Raw genomic sequence first — 19,333 nt, forward strand, 5'->3', positions numbered from 1 at the left:
ACTGACTGCAAAATGTGAGAGAGGATGTGCAGTGTGACTTTGGCTCCAGAGCTCCTTGGGTCGATCAGAAAATGGGCAAGCTCAGTTGATGTTTTGCGAATTATCGATGCTGGCACCTGAAACCTGTGGTGCTAGCAGCCTAGTGTTGTGATAGCATAGATATCTTAACTTCCAGCATTGTCAGTGAACTATGTTAAACAAACTAATGCTTAGATCCCAATGTTTTATGAGAGCATATTTGTCAAATGATGGTATGTGTTCTAAAATGGTAAGCTAAACACAAGCTAGTTGTTGTTGACATCAGTTACATTTGGGACACACAACTCCAGTCGAAATATGTTTACGTCTGTAATGATTTGAAAAATGTCTTTACACGGGTGGGATTTCTCTATGCTCTATCATAAGGACTATGTTCGAATGGCTTGTGTCCTGCCACGTATTCCTCATCTTTGATATTCAATATCCAGCTTCAGCTTCTTCAGTAAAAATATTTTGGCAGAGGGCACTGTGCGTCTATGCAGTCGACTTGATGTCCTTCGAGGGCCTCCGTCTCGAGGATGATGTCATCGAAGGTATATATAGCATGCTAGCACCCGTCGGCTTAATTTCTGTTTTCCGCGTAAGCTATCGCTTCGAGAAATACAGCACGCTTCATTTGCTAATTTGCAATATGTCTTCTTCGTCTGTTGTGATTCGAAAATGTTGTTAACTGAACCACACCGTATATGTGTATGGTGTCTCGGGTGGATCATAAGACCTTGGCCTGCTCCAAGTGTCAGTCTATGACCGGAAAGACCCTGAACGAGCGAAAGGGGAAATTGGCAGTAGGTAGAAACCATTAAAAATCCCCATCTACCCCGACCAAAAAACCTTCGAACGACGAGTCGCGAGGTGACCCTCCTCAGATGAAGAAAGTTAAGAGATCGAGGAGTGGATCCCACCATTCCTCGTCGTCGTCGAGGAAGTCAGAGGCACCACAGATTGCCTTCTTTGACTTCGTTGTTAAACACCTCCCCTGAGAGGTTATCTTGCCAACTAAAAACTCCACACCTGCCTAATGGGAAGCATTTAGAGCAGAAATTATATTTCTGCAACAAAACCCCACGGCAAGCCATGTAAGGAAAGGGCATGAGCCAAATACTACATGCCCTCGAGCCTTGGACGAAGGCCTGATCCTCATAGAGAGCCGTCAAGGCCTCTATGCGATGACAAGTCATCGAAAGGATCCTTCGAGCCTTAAACCTAAGGATAAGTCGAGGTCATCGACGCCTGCTGTGTCTTCGATGCCAGCCAAGCCCTTGACATCGGCATCACCTTAGACTTTGGCTGCGCCATCGATGCCAGCTGCGCTACCTACACCAGCTGCGCCATAGACGCCAGCCCGACACCTCCTGTACCGTTGACACCAACCACGCCATCTAAGCCTATGGCACCATTGAAGTCAAAGATTTCGACAACTCCTCTAACGTCAAATCCACAGTTTATCAAACCCTTGATACCTATACCTGGGAAAACATGTTCCTTTAACAAGGAAAGAATATTTTAAGTCTCTCACATCTACATATGAGGAGAATGAACCTTCAGATAAGGATGCACCGTTTGGTCTCCAATTTGGTACACCAAATTTGCCTGAAAGTGTTATTTCTGAAGAATCAAGGTTGAAAGACCTTTATGATAATTTACAGATGGCCAGTGGGGTAGACGCCTCACCTGAGCTGGATTTTGGAAGACCCGAGACTGGGGAGGACGCTGATGCTTCACATGGGCAGCTAATGTCCAAGGTAGTAGACTATAACGGGTGGAGTAGGCCTCCCCTACCATTCGAACAGGATGATCTGACTGACATCCTTGATAAGGGTTCAAGATGGATCCTATACTGCCTTTTCATATTGCTCTCCAAGAAAAGGTGGCAGCAAATTGGATAGCCATCTGTGAGTCTCTTCAGTCGGGTCTGGATTCTGCTGATGGCATCAGAAGAGCCATGGCTACTAGCACCGTAATTCGCAGATTTGCGTGGTTAAGGAAGTCTGGTTTTGCACCGGATGTGCAATCCAGACTCCCCAAAGTGGCTTTTGATGGGTCGCACCTTTTTGGCAACAAGGCTGAACAAAAAAGCCTTGAAGTTGCAGACCTCAAAGGCGGCAGCACTTAAGGTGCTGCTATTTGGCAGCCTCAGCTCGTCATCCCAGTGGACATCCTTGGAGGGGTAGATCTTTTCGTTAATACTCCTCACTTGAGAGAAATGGCTGGTCAAAGATGCCAAAGATACCCTCGTGGTTGATGAGGGAGAGGTGTGAAGCCTGCTCAAGCAGGGGCATCTTTACCATCAGCCACTGCGTCAAAACCTCTCTGAGGTCGAGTCACAGATCACCAGTGGGAGGCAGACTCTCAGCATCTAGAAGAATGGCGAGACATTACTTTGGATGCTTGAGCATTGGAAACCATAGCCCACGGGTACTGCCTTACTTTTCTTTCAGAGACCTAGGAGCAATTCACCAGGGACCCACTCTTTGAGGATTCCAGATCCCCTCCTTGTGCAGGACATTTTTAACCCTGCTTGAGAAAGGTGCTATAGAATCTGTGCCTTTAGCAGAGAGGAACAAGGGACGGTATTCTCCATATTTCCTTATACCCAAGAAGGACGGAGAACTGAGATCCATCTTGGACTTGAGATATGATATGATCGTTATGATATGACCGTTTATTTGTATAGCGCCTATACACAATGTGTTTCAAAGCGCTTCAAGGCAAGCGGGAGAACAAGGGAAAATACAACCACATTCTTACAGGCCATGAACCGTAAGGATGTGAAATTAACTATCGTACTCGGCCTGACGACATTTCAGATAGTGCAAGAGCTAAGACATAGATAAGGAAGGGAGGGGGAGAGTGGGAAGGAAATGGAAACAGACAGGCGACTACCGTACTAGGCCTGACGACATTTCTTGTAGAGCCGGAGAAAAAAAAAAGGTGAGGGAGAGGGGTGCAGAAAGGGAGGGGAGGAACAAAACAAGCGACTATCATACTAGGCCTGCCGACATTTCAGATAGTGCTGGAGGGGTGGTGGGGAGGAAAAAAAACAGTAAAGGGAGGGTGGAGGAAACAGAAATGGTTGCTATCATTTTAGGTCCAGGGACAATTCTGATAGAGTAAGTGCATAGAAGAAAGTAAGGGGAGGAGATAGGAAAAGGGAGAAGGGAAAGGAGGAGAGAAAAGAGAGTAAGCAGTCAAAGAGTGGAGAAGCAAGAGTGGAGAGCGAATACAATTGCAGAAGTCAGTAGAAACACATAATGTTGCAAGCCAGGATACAAGATGAAGATGGGAACAGCATGATTCAGGGTCACCATGAGTACAAGATGCAAAGGAAGTCCAGCATGAGAGTTGAGAAAGAGTGACGCACCGTGAATGAAATGAAGTCCATAAAAGTCAAATCCAGCATTGGCCAAAAGACAGTGATGGTGAAGGAAGGCACCAGGTGGGCGTGGCTTGCTAAGTGGTGAAAAAGAGCGGGAAGCAGGAAGGCACCAGGTGGGCGAGTCTTGCTAAGTGGTGAAAAAGAGCGGCAAGCAGGAAGGCACCAGTTGGGCGGGGCTCGCTAAGTGGTGAAAAAGAGTGGCAGGCAGGAAGACACCAGGTGGGCGGGGCTTAGGCCAGGTGACCTAGATCCACTTGCACCTGCTCCCCATCTGCAAAGGAAAAGCTGGAGGGCTCCTTAAGTAGGGAAACAGAGCGGCAAGCAGGAAGGCACCAGGTGGGCGTGGCTTGCTAAGTGGTGAAAAAGAGCGGGAAGCAGGAAGGCACCAGGTGGGCGGGGCTTGCTAAGTGGGGAAAAAGAGCGGCAAGCAGGAAGGCACCAGGTGGGCGGGGCTTGCTAAGTGGTGAACAAGAGCGGCAAGCAGGAAGGCACCAGTTGGGCAGGGCTCGCTAAGTGGTGAAAAAGAGTGGCAGGTAGGAAGGCACCAGGTGGGCGGGGATTAGGCCAGGTGAACTAGATCCACTTGCACCTGCTCCCCATCTGCAAAGGAAAAGCTGGAGGGCTCCTTAAGTAGGGAAACAGAGCGGCAAGCAGGAAGGCACCAGGTGGGCGTGGCTTGCTAAGTGGTGAAAAAGAGCGGGAAGCAGGAAGGCACCAGGTGGGCGGGGCTTGCTAAGTGGTGAAAAAGAGCATATTTGAACAAGTTCCTCAGGAAGGACAAGTTCAAGATGGTCACACTTTTTCAGATCCTTCAGGCCTTCCAACTTCAGGATTGGATGGTGTCATTAGACCTTTAGGATGCTTATTTTCATGTGCCAATCCATCTCAAGCACAGAAAATACCTGAGGTTTGCGGTTGGCAGTTCTCATTATCAGTTTCGAGTTCTGCCATTTGGGCTAACCTCCGCCCAAGGGTTTTCACCAAATTGATGGCGGTGGTGGCAGCGAGAGGGGGATTCACTTCTACCCCTACCTGAACGATTGGCTGATCAGGGCGCATTCTCACCAACAAGTCCTGCATCATCTCAGCGTGGCCTGCCACTCTCTTCACAGACTGGGCTGCTCCCTCAGTTACAATCAGTCCCATATGACACCTTCTTAAAAGCTCCAGTTCATTGGAGCTGTACTTGATACATCCTTGGGAAATGGCTTGCCACCCGAGGTGAGGGCTCTAGACATTCTGCAGATGGTCACCAAGTTTCAGAGTGCCCAGCATCTCCCAGCTTTCGATTCTTTTGAGGTTGCGCTGCCTCATGACATCATGCATTTTCCTCGTGCCAGAGGCCCGCATGAGAATGAGATACCTTCAATGGGCCTTCAGAACACAATGGTCCCCGTTCTCAGAAAATTTGTCGGACCTAATTCAAGTTCCAAGCAGAGTTGCACTGGATCTTCTGTGGTGGACCTGCGAGGACAATATTCTGAAGGGAAAACTCTTTTGGCAACCATGGCTGGAGATGACGGTAGTGATGGCCGCCTCACTCAAGGGGTGGGGAGCACACTCCCAATGATCTGCCAGTCATCGGTCGTTGGTCTCCATCGGAGTCCAAACTACATATCAATCTTTTGGAGCTCAGGGCAATCAGACTAGTGCTGAAGTCCGTTCTGCCCTCTGTGCGGCGAAAGAACGTCCTGATAATGACGGACAACACAGTGCCATGTACTTCCTCAACAAGAGAGGAGGTGTAGGGTCACTACCACTGCACAGAGAGGCAATGTAGCTTTGGTCCCCAGGCAATTCAAGAAGGAATCCCTCTATCAGCAGTTCACCTAGCTGGAGAAGAGGACACATAGGTGGATGCTCTGAGCAGGCAGAGCACAGTCTCCCATGAGTGGGAAGTAGCTCAGGAAGTCCTTCAAGAGATCTTCACCCTTTGGGGAACCTCTCAAGTGGATCTGTTTCGCGACCAGTGTCAACCGAAAGTGTGAACTGTATTGCTCCAGGGAATTTCCCCCAAGAGGAGCTCTAGGAGACGCGTTCGTAGTGGACTGGGAGTTTCTACTCCTGTATGCATTTCCTCCAGTCCCTGTCATTCCTCACGTAATCAGGAGGTTGAGAAAGTTCGGGAAACTCATTATCCTAATTGCCCCGTATTGGGCCAGGAGGACGTGGGACCCAGACCTTCTGGACATGTCCATCTGCCCTCAAATGCGTCTTCCAATAAGAGAGGCCCTTCTCTCGAGGTAGGAGGGTCGGGTTCTCCATCCAGAGGTCCAGACATTCAGCCTTCACACATGGTTTCTGAAAAACTGAGATACAAGGATTGGGACCTCCCGGATGACTTAATGGAGATTTTGCTTTCGGCCGGAAGGCCAGCAATAAAATCCTTGTGTCGTTGGAATAAATTCTGCAACTGGTGCAAAGACAAGAATGTAGACCCTTTTCTGTGCAAAACACCAGAGATGTTACCCTTTTTACTATCCTGGGGCTCCAGGTTGGAACTGTTAAAAGCTATTTAGAGGCGCTATCCATCTTTAAGCGCTCGAGGAATGTTCATATTTCAAAATTCACTGGTGACAACATTTCTAAAGGGGCTCACCAATGTGTTCCCTCCATCTTCCTTCCAGGTTCCAGTTTGGGACCTTTAATCTGGTACTAAAATTTCTAATGTGTGCACCCTTTGAACCTTTATACTCATGTCCATTAAGGTTGTTAACTTTTAAAACCATTCTCTTAGTAGATTTAACATCAGCCCGTAGAGTGAGTGAGTTGCAGCCGCTTTCATCCAAGCAACCCTTTACTATATTTCTTAAGGATAGGGTTGTTCTAAGGGTTAAACCTTCATTTTTCCCCAAAATCATTTCTGATTTTCACATGGGGTAGAACATTGTTTTATCTCCTTTCTATCCTCCACCTCATCCTGGCAAAGAGGAGAAGAGATTACATAGGTTGGCCCCACGCAGAGCTCTAAGCTTTTATATATGTAGGCTGTCAAAACTTTGTATTGATGATCAGCTTTTCATTGGATATATGGGCCACAAGCTGGCTCAGCCTGTTACTAAACAGACCTTATCCAGATGGATCATTTTGGTTATTTCAGAATGTTACAGGCTGGCAGGGAAGGATCCTCCTGAAGGATTAAAGGCCCACTCCACCAGGGCCAGGGCTACGTCTACAGCCCTGCAAAGGGTTGTACCGATAAAAAGCATTTGTGAAGCAGCAATGTGGTCTACTATTCACACGTTCGCAAAGCATTATTGCCTGGAAACTTCCCTCAGTCAGGATGGGAGTTTTGGAAAAACATTCTTGCAGTCAGTTCATGAAAACAATTAAAATCTAAATTCTACTCCCTCCATCAAATCAACCTTTGGGAGTCTGTCCAAGATGAGGAATATGTGGGAGGACAGAATCCATTCGAAGAACAATTACTTACCCCTGATAACGTTATTTCAACTGGATGTTCCTCCCACATATTCCTCATCGCCCTCCCAACCCACCCCACAGTAGAATTTCCCATGTTATTTCAAGGCTGATTACGGTCAAACCTGTGTTTATGCAGGTATTTCTACTGTAGGAAAAAACAGAACTGAAGGCAACGGGCACTGTGCATGCTATATATGCCTTTGATGACATCATCCTCGAGGCGGAGCCCTTCAAAGGACATCGAGTCGACTGCATCGACGCACAGCGCCTTCTGATGAAAAGAAAACTCTGAAGCAGCTGAAGCTGGATATCGAATATCAAAGATGAGGAATACGTGGGAGGAACAACCAGTTGAAAGAACGTTACCATGGGTAAGTAACTTGTTCTGTTGTAATAAGGAGAGTAATCAAATAATGTGTGCTTGGTTCTGTTATTTATGATATGTTCATGTTTACCATTTTATTTTTAGATGACATCAGCAACCCGAAAAGAGGTTCTTGGTCTTTACCGTAGGATTTTCAAGCTAGCAAAAAATTGGCACGCTCTGTCAGGGCAGTCGGAAGATTCCAACAAAGAGAAACAATACATTCTTGATGAAGCGAAAACATTGTTTAAAAGAAATAAATCTGTAAGTGTCTTGCTAAATTACTATTTAAGGAAAGATGACTTGCTAAAAACCATGAATGGGTTTTGCTAAAATGTTTTTCTTGCTTCAGTCCTCTTAACCTTACTACTGCATATTCAGTGCTAAAAAAAAAGGTACCAGGCCTCAGCCCAGTGATAAGTATGGGACCTTAAGTTTTGCAACCTCCATTCAGGATACCATCTTGAGCAGAGCACCTCTCTTCCTGCTCCAAGGACTGAGTGGAGCCAACCAGAACTCATGACGGTCCCAGCCTATGAGTGTCTTGCCATGAAGAATAATCCCCTGTCCGACTATTCAGTTTTCCTACTTCCCGGGTTCTCTCTAGCTCCAGATTTTTAGAACACAGTATGTGTGGACCTCAGCGAGAAAGGAAAGGTTAGGACAGTTTGATGGTTGGGATGGGTGGGGATTTTAAGGTAAACCATACAAGGGTTAGCATTAGATTATTGTTGGACAGGTAGGTGGATGTGATGTCACCGTCAACACATGGCCAAAAGAGGTTATCTTGGAAGTCTGTCGTCCCTGGCTGAAATCAGGCCATGTGACATATAACACTATGTCCAGTTAAAAACCATCACAGAGAGTTAAGGGAAGGGTCATTATCCTGTTTTGCTGAAAACACTGTTAATGGTGTGCCAGCTCTGCAAAGTACACCACTGGCAGAGGTTTTGAAAATCCCAAAAGTTATTCTCTTGTAAGAAGAATCTGGGAAAATCCTTGGAGCTAGGCCAACTCAAGTGTGTGAGCCGGGTATGTGACGTAGAGCTGGTGAGCACTGAAAACCATGAACTAACCCCTGCATAGAGAGTTAATCCAGACACCAAGGACCGCGGGAAGCAGTTCCAAAGTGTATTGGAAAAGAAAGTTGGGGAAATGCAACTTTGTGTGATATGCTGCGTACTGTGTGGCGGGTCAGAAGTAGGACCCAAACACTTTATGGCCCTGGTTCACACTATATTTATTAAAGTAAAATAAGGCCTAGTTATCCCTTTATCTGTGTGATCTATTCCTATTTTCGAACTAAGGTGTTCGTTTGTCAGTCATGCATGTCCAAAAGGAACACAGAATGAGTCCCGTCTCCTGAAGGTACTTTCTTAGTACCTGTTAGTAAGGTTCTTCAATAATAGGTCATCTTTAACTATTCTCTGGATAGATCTTGTAACAGTCTTTGTAACTCTTCAAGAGCGGATTGTAGTTTTCTGCTCTCTTCGACAACCTCTTCGACTGGTTTCTGTCAGAATAACCATTTTCCCATGCCCAATTGTGGCTAGGTTGGCTTTGGTCTGTTTGCTTTTTGTTTAGCTTCACTGGTCTTCTTTCTCTAAACTGAGGTTCAACGTTATCTCTGCTTTTTATAGTTTCTTGGTCTTGTATGGCTTGACCTGTGATTCTCCCCCTATTCCCATGGTATTATTGTTCGTATGTCTTTCCCCTTTGTATTATCCTTTTCTGTTACTGCTCCATAGCTCATTTCCTCTGAGGGAGACTTTTTATTATGCTTTATACTGAGTTGAGTTATTTGCTTATTATATTGATCCTCTTTTGGCAGCCAGTTCTCCCATTTACCTCTTATTTGGAGTTATGAAGGCATCATGAAGCAGACGAAGACAACAGTTTTAAGTTTGGTTCCCAAAGTTTTATTAACTCAAAATGCAGGATGGAGTAAGGCCTGACTTGCCCTATGCTAAGGGGGAGATTTCCTGACCTAAAGAAACTTAAGGCTAGTCTGTGTCAGGAAGTGCAAAGCAAATGTCTGTCTGTGTCCAAAACCTATACTTGCCCTCATAACTAACTGTATACAATGTGAAGAGATGTCCGCATCAAAATGAATAATGTTCAAAAATAAAGTTCAGAACTTCTTCCAGCTCTTGGTTTGTATATAGTTCGTAAGACATAGGGTTCCCTTCCCCAGGAGTTCAAATCTTCCAGCTTTTCAAAACAACACAAGTCCTTGGGACACTTTCCCAGCTCTTATGATATTGCTATTTTTTCCTTGTCCACGTAGGCAGTTCAGCTTCTTGACTTCAAAACGCAGGTGAATGTGTTGTAGTATGAACACAAGCTCCTCTATGGGTGCTTTCAGTAGCTTTTCCATACAGCGGTGCACTCGGTTTAGGTGCAGTTGTCGGACCACACTGTCCAGACTTCACAGGTCATGCAACCAGTCCGCCCTCCTTGCTGCTTGTATTCTCTGGGTTCTTGCCAATGCATGTTTCCTCATAACACACAGTTCCTTAAAATCTCTTGGCTGTTGCTATGCTAGTCTTCTTATATAATGCAGTTCATTTGAATTCTCTTGGCTTTGGCCAATGTTTGTTTTCCCATATAATAAAGTTTGTGGTGTCGGCCAGATTTACAGACTTTCTTTCACTGATCAATATTCAAGAGTACTGAAAACTTGCTTTCACTTCGTTCGGTATTCAAAAGTCCTTATATTTGCTTTCACTGTGCACTCATATCAATGCTTGTTTCTGTTTAAATCAATGTTCATGGTCTGCTTTGCATATTTGCCTGCCAGCCCAGTGTTCCCCCTTCTTGGTACACTCACCAGTCGGAAAACAAAAGAGGTGATGGCTGGAATGTTTAGAATGAATCTTAACCTCTGGCATTGCTCTGGGCAACCCTCCAGACCATCTTTCTTCGCCTGCCAAGCCATTACAGAAGGGGAAAAACCATATGCAAATCAGGCTTCGCCCCACCCCCAAAGGGGTAGTCCAGCCCGAACTGCTAGGTCACATCCCTTCTGCACGAGACCACAAGCATCCCCAGAAATGTTTCAGCCTTGTTGGGCGTCATCCAGTGGTCGAAGTGGGCGGGAGCGGTCGGGAGTGGTGCTCCTCTACTTCTGTTAAATAGGTTTTACCGTTCCTATACTTTTATTTTAAAAAGAAACCCTTCCGGAACGGTTTCGTTTTAAAATAAAGGTGTAGGAACACGTTGAAACTTGCACTTTCAGTTCCCTTAAACAACAGGTGCATGTGATTTGGGGTTTGTATTGTGCATGGGTGGGAGCGCATCAATGGGGTTTGTGGGGAGCGGTGCAGGCCAGTAGGGAACATAGTTCCACTACTTCTTTTCGTGCACTTTGACCACTGGCGTCATCAGTGAGGAGTAGCTTGGGTCTCTAGGCCCAGCAGGCACGGGACCCACGTCTGGGCATACCCGTCCCACTCGGGGTGACAATAGCAAAACAAAAGAGGTGATGGCTGGAAGTCGGAGCTTACTGCTTCTCTACGAGGTCCTCTCCCCACTCCCCAAATTCCCTCCACCAAGGTGATCCTCTCTCGCATATCCAAACCCATGGTCTGGATCCAAAAGTGATGGCCTTTCCCTGGCCACCCGAGAGGAGGATACATGGGGAAAAGAAGTGAGGACGCCCTCAGGTTCCTCACAGATCGTAAGTGTTTCCGGGAGCATATTTCCTTCTGGACCTCTTCTCAGGTCAACAGCTGTTAGAGGGACCTATGATCCACCATAGGATTTCTGTGGTTTTCCCACCACTTCAGTTCGGGCTCCTGCACCACCGACTTCTCGGTCTGTGTTGGTGCTTTGCCTTTGGCGTTTCCGCCTCTTTATCTGTTCCCCTATCTCGGGTCTCTTGTGTCTGGCTGTTGCCGTAGCTCCAGGCTTTCCAGCATTTCTCTATCGGTTTCCCAGCTCATGGTTTCACGTGCCCCGTTGACGTGTGTGCCTAGCGTCCCAACCTCTTACTTGGTTCCTGTTCCTTGGGTTTCTCGTGTTTGGCTAACAATGTGACTCGTGGCTTCTCTCTCTCTTTCCCTGTTTAGGACTTCTCGTGTCGGGCTGACGCTGTAGCTCTAGCATCCCAACCTCTCTTTTGGTCTTCTCTCAGCATCCCTCATTCGCTCTTAAGTTTAGTTTCAAACTTTTGGGCTTCTCTTGTGCCGATTCTGCCGCATGCGCAGGCATGTAGACTGTCCATTATTTAACCTCCTCGTCGCAGTACATTAGACACTGTGGCTTAAAGGTGCATGCTCCTTTCCAGTAGGATTTTGGCCTCTATTCCGAGTTTCTTCGTCCCAGTCAGGATATTTAAGTTTTTGATGTTGTAGAACATGCCATGTAAGCCATAAGGTGGATGTCTCTAGGGAGTTCCTCACTGGAACGGGAGGCCTTTTCCCCAAAGGGGAGTCTCTCCTGGTAAGGTCCCAATTGCCTCTACCCCTAGGGAGGGTATTGTGGAGTACACTCGCCTCCCTAGCCTCATAGGATTACCTTGATTCGTCACAACTGGGACACAGACCTAATATTCTAATTCCCAGACTGGACTGAGAAGGGTGCAATTATGTTGAATGCTGCATATGTGGCTATCAAGCTTTGATTGCATGGACAAAGTGAGTATGACTACACTGTGGAAAATGCTGCATTCAGCAGTGTGAAACTCTACTTACTAAATTGCGAAAGACCAAATTCTATGAAATGACGCATACTGAGTTCTAATTCCCATAAATAAATGCAGACGTAATTCCTGTGGGAAATGTTGAATGTTGAGATACAAAGTCCTACATTCACAGAATAGATTAATACTGAGAGCTTTGACAATATTTTGCACATGCTAAAAATAGTACTTTCAAATTCCCTAAGCATGAGACCGAGGGAGACGGAAACTGAAATTCAGGCACACTCTGTGAATGGAGTAGTCTTTATTTATTGGACATTTCTATGGTGCCTATTGCGAATGGAGTCTCAAACGTTTCTAATATTGAAGAAAGATGGATTGGAAAAAACCATTTCATACTGCATGCAGTTCCAAACCCTTAACCGTTTAAGCCTGAGAATGGGAGATGAAATAAATTCCAGTGAAAACTTGATCGACCAAGCAGCCAATGGGCAACCCTGACAACCCAAAAATAAGCTTCAAAATAAAGGTCTGATGTACCTTCGTAACCTAGGTCTGTAATTTGAGTCAGTGGTTTTCTTTTGAGAGGGGAAGGTGGGAATCAGTATGCTTCTCTGCTTAACTTAATGTTATGCACTACAAACGTGTGAAATTGGATATGGCTGTTGTCACGTCTCAGCAGTCTCCCTCTGCCCTATTAGCCAACTTCTCATCCAATACCTTTTTCACTTATGGTGTCGGAATGCAATATTGGTAAATGCATAGAAGCAATATTAGTATGTGTGCCCTCATTATGTATTTACAATTACAAAATATGCTTGTAGTAATAACCGGTACCACCTGCAAAGTTCTAAGTGTCTCTACCAGATTATATATGTATCAATGGCAGTGCAGTAATGGTAAATAACGAGTGGAAAAAAGAAAAGGCTTGCATGCAGCTATTGAAAGGACTATTACCACATGCATAATTTCCATTGCTGTAAATAGTGTGATGGCATCATGAAGTAAGACACAGACAACAAATTCACTTTTCTAAACAAAAATTATTTTTCTTAAATGCTAGGATGGAGTAAGGCTTAACTTGCCCTATGCTAAGATGGGATTTCCCTACCTAAAGAAACTAAGGATAGTCTGTGTCATTAAGTTCAACCCAAATGTCTGTCTGTATATCTTTAGTTGTTAAAGCAAGGATTGGTTTTGGACACAATGTGTAGGGATGTCGGCAACAAATGAAATAGTAGTTCAAATAGTTCTAAGCTTCTTCCAGCTCCTGGCTTGCTTTCCAGCTTCCTCTACCCCAAGTTCAAAACGGTTCCAATAGGCCTTGGGGTTCCCTTCCCCAAGTACAACACAGTTCACAAAGTAGTGGGGATGACTTCCCCAAGAAGGCAGCTCTTCCATCTTCAAAACTACAATATTTTCAATACTCTTGGCTTTCAATAATAATTCCAGTTCAACTTTGTAACCATCTAGGCTTTTCAATAGTTCAAAACAGAGTGTTCCTTTTCTTCAATCACTTTAGCACTTATTATACAAAATATCTTCTGTAATTTGACTTTCCTTGGTTCTTTCCAAGTAGGGGATACTCGTTCTAGGTGCAGTTGTCGGACCACATGGTCTGCCCATTACAAGTCACGCAACCGATAACCCTTGGCACTTCATGTTCTTGGCTTTGTTGCCAACACAGGTTTTCTCCCTGTACCTGTGTCATTAGACAACATTCCCTTCTATTTCTCCTTTCATTCTCTTGGCTTTGCCACAACGTGTATTTCACACAACTCCCTCTGTGGTGTTTATCCTTTTCTACCACCTTACTTTCACATTGTCCATTTGTGCTTATCAATCGCTTTCCACTTGGTTCATAAGTGCTCATTACTGGCTTTCACTTTGTTCATAAATCCTCATTAATTGTTTTCACTGCGTTCATGAATGCACATAACTTGCTTTTCCCTTGTGCTGTATTTTCATATACTTTTCATATATTTTCTTTAGTTCAGTATTTAATAATACTTGTTGCATTTCAAAAGTACTTTTGCAGCTTTTTCGGTATTCAAAATTCTCCAATTCAATGTCCAAAACCAACTATTAAAACTTTCAATTCGATCAGAATTTTCATATGCCCAACTCCAGCCCCTAGAGCACCCCGATATGAGTGTTCCCTTTCTTACACCCACTGGTGTGCGGCTGCTCCTCCGGGTGTCTTCTTTCTCCTCTCCGGCTTCCTCTCGCTCCCCTTGTGCTTGTCAGGAGCTCCAGCGAGCAGCGTTCGCCGTCTGTGAGCCTTGCTGCAGCGGCCTGCAGCAATCTGGAGTCTTCTGTGTCCCACAGCTCCGGCTGTGTACACACGGCACAGGGGACTGCAGGGGTCTCAACCAACTTGCGGCCCGTTCAGGTCCCAGCGTCTCTCACCTCTCTGCAACACATGGCATCCTTCCCAACTGCCTCTCTCTAGCCTGCTCCATGTCTTGCAACCGCATCCTTCTCACTAGGCAGGTTTCTCTCTTCCTTCTGCCAGTCTCCCTCTTCCTTCTGCCGGTCTCCCATTTTATGCACCCGTCGCCTCTTAATTGGTTGCAGGTGCAAGTCCTTCGCCTGACCATAGTTGAATCTATTAGTGGGACATGCCTGCCAATTGCAATGGTATTCCTCCATAGTCCCTTTCCTCGTCTCAGTACCAAAATGGTGTGAATGAATGAAAGTTTGCATAACTCGACCCTTCCTCGTCCCAGTCTTAAAGGAATATGATTGTGGGACAGTTTGTGTGTGTGTGAAAGAGGTAAGGGCTGACAAAAACCTAGGAAGGCAGGGGGAGGGGAGGGTTCATTTTGACAAGGGAAAGGGGGGGATACCATGCCTCTCCTAAAGTCATCCTCTCCCCAAGGTCCCTCCACCCAGGTGATCCTCCCTCACATATCCAGCCCCAGGATTGGGATCCAAGAGTGCAATGGCCTTTCTCTGGCCACCTGAGAGGAAGATCCAGGTGGAGTAGATGGGAGGATGCCCTCAGGTTCCTCACAGTAGACCGTAATAATTGTGGTGCATCAGCCATTTTGCACCAAAAAGAATCCACTTTTAAATGCACTATTCCAGCAGGCCAATGATGCTAGTAGCAATGGCTACTAGCACCAAGTTAAGTTCTTGTAGGTGGAGCTGAGGGTTGGCAAGGGAGGTTGCGGAGAAGATTTCTTATTTCTCCAGCATCGGGTCTGGCATGGATTCACATGCTCATGAATATATTCCCCGTCGTCAGGCCGGGAATCCTCGGTATAGAAAAAATCAGTATCAGTTTTGTTTCTGATCTGTCTTTCTCAGTAGTAACCAATCACTGGTCTCTGGGTCATATTCCCCCCAGCCAATGACTGCCCTCTCCCTAAGCCCCGCCCCTGGCAGCCATCCTCAGATTTTTACCGCACGTTCAAGTGTTGGGAGTCCTTGTGCTTAGCTCTCGAGCTTTTGCTGCGTTTTCGTGCTTTTTTCAGGAGATTTTCTCATTTTTTCGGTTAAATAGAGCCTCAAGCTCCACCGTTTCTACTTCCGATCAACAGGGATCCGTTTCGGAGTTTCTACGCCCCTCGAGGGTAAAGATTTCGTCGAGTTATGCTTTTGGAGGATTCCAGAAGTTCCGAGGCCTACCCCAGACATGGCCCAGGAGAAAGGGAGCTCGACGCCCGGGAAGCTATTCAGGACCTGCCCTGGATGCCAGCTTCAGAACGTTTTCAAGGAGGACGAGAATTCGTTATGCCTCTACTGTCTCCATGAGGACAAGACGCACAAGGAAAAGGACTGCGCGTTTTGTGGGAACATGTCGGAGAGGACCATGAAGGATCGCCACCTCCGTCTCGCCAACTGGCTGGAAGGTAAGAGCCCGCCAGGCGAGAAGAAGAAAAAGAAGTCCGAGCGGTCTTCTAAGTCCTGTGAGGGTGCTCCGGCGACGGGGGCCCAACAAAAGGCTAAGCAACGCGAGTCCGTGGGTACCGGGAGCGCCGAACGGTCGGGCTCCTTGGCTGCCAGGCAGGGCGCATCCTCCCCGGTGCCATCGACCACGAGCCAACGCTCTGGCTCTGGAAAGAGGAAGTCCGAGAACCCGGCGAAGCTTCTGGAGAGGGCCCGGTCGATCTCGAAGATTCCGGCAGAGGGGGAGCGAGGCTCGGACCCTCCCCCCAAGGTGAAGGCCCCAGGCGTACAGAAGGTGACGTTGGCCTTAATTCACCCTGCTAAGACCTCGATTGAGGATGTCGCCGCGGCCCTGGCTCTGCCTGTGGAGGCTACACCAGTGGAGGCGCCCTCAGGTACCAGAGTCTCCCTGCCACCGCGGAGGGAGTCGTCTTTCAGGCCCATCGAGAAGACCCCCACGAAGTCCTCGTTGGAAGGGGGGAGGGGTTGGTGGCCGTCGTGGATACGGACACGACCTCTGAAGAGGAGGGATCCCGATGAGGGCGACGACGAGGGTGACGCAGACGAGGCTCCTCAAGAGCCCTCGCTCCTGTCGTTTCCGGCGCCTCAGGACACCTCGGCGGCCATTTTGTCAGCCATCCAGTCCTTATGCTCGGAGATAACGACTAGGTTGCCCCTTCCCCCGACAGAGGTGCCTGAGCCAGACCCGACAGAGGAACCGGAGCCAGGACCTTCGGAGAGCCCACCACTTAAGAGTAGGAGGACGCATCCTAGGCCTCCTCTCCCGCCTCTGCGGCCTTCTCTGCCTTCCCCCCGGTCCACTACCCACGGGGATGATACAGCCATGGACATGACTACGACGGGTACGGATGACGACGGAGGCGACGACGGGACGTGTCCCCCATCGCCCCCTGCCCAGGCGTCCCCGCCCGACGAGATTGGATCCTTCCATGCAATGATTTCCAGGGCATCCGAGCTCTTCCAGCTCTGCCCCGAGGAAAAGAAGAAGGGGGGGTTCCTTTACCAACGGCGCAAGGCTAAAAGGAAGACGGTCCTCGCCGTACCGCTTCTTGATGACATCTGGGATGAGGGGCTCGCCCTCCTCAAGAACCCTGCCACGGCTCCTGCGAAGAGGGACCGGTACGAGAAGAAGTACCGGGTCCCCGACGCTGCCCCCTTGTGCCTTAGGGCGCAACCTACCCCGGACTCAGTCGTTTTGGCGGCAGCCAAGAAGAAAGCAGGGGGGGCATTGGCTTCGACTTCAACCTCCCCTCGGGACGGCGAGGGTAGGAAGTAGGATGCGATGGGATGACGGGTCATCTCATCTGCAGCGATGACCATCAAGGCGGCCAACGCCCTGGCCATCGTAGCCCGCTACGACAGGGAGTTGTGGTTCAAGATCGCCCCTCTGTTGGACTTCCTTTCCGGATGCCAAGAGGGCTGAGGCCCTGGAAATCTTGCAGGAAGGTGAGATTGCCTCGGACCACGCCATTACGGTGGCTACGGACATCGCCGACACTGGTTTCCGTCAGTTGGGCAACAGCGTTTGCCTGAGACGACGAGGATGGCTCAAGGCGACGGATTTCCGCCAGGACGTTCGGACCAAGGTTTTAGACATGCCTTTCGATGGGAACAACGGCGACGGCCGTCCTTTCGGAGCTCCGGAGGCAGACAGGGTGCCTCCAAGGGAGCCGGCAGCAGCTCCTCTACGTACCGTCAAGCGGCAAGGTCTTTGTCGCAGGAGGCCTACAGGGGACGCGGCAAGTCAGGTGGATCCCGTCGTCGTCGCCAAGGTGGTCAAGGAGGCAAAGCGGCCTCCAAGCAAGATTGAACCGACCATCGGGTCGGGCCCCCGCCGAAGCACCCCGGTGGGAGGCCGGCTGATGAAGTTCGTCGGCGTGTGGGAGTCCATCTCCACCGACCGTTGGGTGCTGGACGCTCTGGCCCTGGGGCACGCCCTTGAGTTCCAGAAGAGGTGCCCCCTCATTCCTCCCGTGGCCAGGAAGGAAAATCACGTCCCTCAACTGCTGTCGGAAGTAAGGGTGATGCTCAGGAAAGGTGCCATCGAGCTCATCCCGAAGAGGCTTCGGGGCTCTGGAGTTTACTCAAGATACTTCCTCGTGAAGAAGAAGACAGGAGGATGGCGTCCCATCCTGGACCTGCGACGACTAAACAAATACATCAATGCACAGAAGTTCCGGATGGTCACCCTCCAGCACGTGCTGGGACAGCTGGAGGAGGGCGATTTCCTGTCGTCGTTGGACTTGGAGGATGCTTACTTCCACATCCCTATTCTAAAGAGACACCGAAAGTTCCTCAGGTTCGTGGTCAAAGGGCGGCACTACCAGTTCAAGGCCCTCCCGTTCGGATTAAAATCGGCGCCCAGGGTGTTCACCAAGTGCCTAGCACCAGTGGCGGCGCGGCTGCGCCTGCAGGGGATCCACGTCTACCCCTACCTGGACGACTGGCTCATACGGGCAAGGACAAGGGAGCTCACCGTGGAACACACTGCGAAGACCGTCCAGCTGCTCAGGGACCTGGGGTTCTCCATCAACTTTCCAAAATCCCACCTGGTCCCATCGCAAGTCGCCCTGTTTCTGGGAGCACAGCTCGACGCAGTGGTGCGGCGGGCCTCACCGTCGGAGGAAAGGATAAGGACCATCCTAGGAAAGGTGCAACGTCTGCTGGCCACGGACGTGGCCAGAGTGAGGTCTATCAAGTCCCTCCTCGGAATTATGTCCTCCTGCGTTTATCTGGTGCCCCACTGCAGACTTCGGATGCGGTCCTTGCAAGAATTCCTCGACGCCCACTGGATCCAGACGACGGGCAGCTTCGAGGACAGGATCCCGCTCGATGAAGCGTTCCGTCAGGCGATACGATGGTGGGGTGTCCGCGCTCATCTGACAGCGGCAACATATTTCCTAGCCCCGGCCCACCAGGTGACGGTGACGACGGATGCCTCCCTGGAAGGTTGGAGAAGACTCTCCACATCAACATCTTGGAACTCCGTGCAGTGTTCTGGGCCCTCATTTCCTTCCTTCCGTCCCTCAAGGGCAAGGTGGTGAGGATCTTCACTGACAACACCACCACAATGTTTTACATTCGGAAGCAGGGCGGAACCAGATCCCCTGCCCTGTCCAAGGAAGCCCAGGATCTGTGGCATTGGGCCTTCGCCCAAGGGATGTTTCTGGTACCCTTTCATCTGGCAGGGATAAAAAACACCATTGCCGATTCACTCAGCAGAGAGCGGTGCTCGTGCCACGCATGGGAACTGCGCCAGGATCAAGTGGACCGACTCTTCCGACGATGGGGCAAACCCCAGATCGATCTCTTCGCGACGGCGGCGAACTCCAAGTGCCGGAGGTTCGCCAGCAGGTTTCCCCAGCTGAGGAGCATGGGCGATGCTTTCTCGTTCCCCTGGGACGGCCTGTTCCTTTATGCATTCCCGCCGTTGCTGTTGCTACTCCGGTTCGTCAACCAGCTCAAGAGGTCCCGGTGCAGGATGATCCTCGTCGCACCGGCGTGGCTGAGGCAGATCTGGTTCCCGGACCTTCTGGACTTGTCAGCGTCCACACCAGTCAAGCTGCCGACGGAC

At 48.8% G+C, this 19,333-nt stretch overlaps 1 protein-coding gene across 4 annotated transcripts in view; it reads left to right on the top strand.

Annotated features, from left to right (window-relative positions):
• The window catches only part of LYRM1 (LYR motif containing 1), a 501,749-nt gene that overhangs the window by 216,255 nt on the left and 266,161 nt on the right, over nucleotides 1–19,333 (top strand). For 3 of the 4 annotated variants that reach the window (XM_069647667.1, XM_069647668.1, XM_069647669.1), the window contains exon 2: nucleotides 7,308–7,466. In XM_069647667.1, the coding sequence (XP_069503768.1) occupies nucleotides 7,308–7,466 (159 nt within the window). Of the gene's footprint in view, nucleotides 1–7,070; nucleotides 7,210–7,307; nucleotides 7,467–19,333 lie in introns of those variants that run through there. The other variant, XM_069647666.1, reaches the window with a different exon arrangement.

This window comes from Ambystoma mexicanum, chromosome 2q, assembly GCF_040938575.1.
Source record: "Ambystoma mexicanum isolate Mex_15411 chromosome 2q, UKY_AmexF1_1, whole genome shotgun sequence".
NCBI lineage: Eukaryota > Metazoa > Chordata > Amphibia > Caudata > Ambystomatidae > Ambystoma > Ambystoma mexicanum.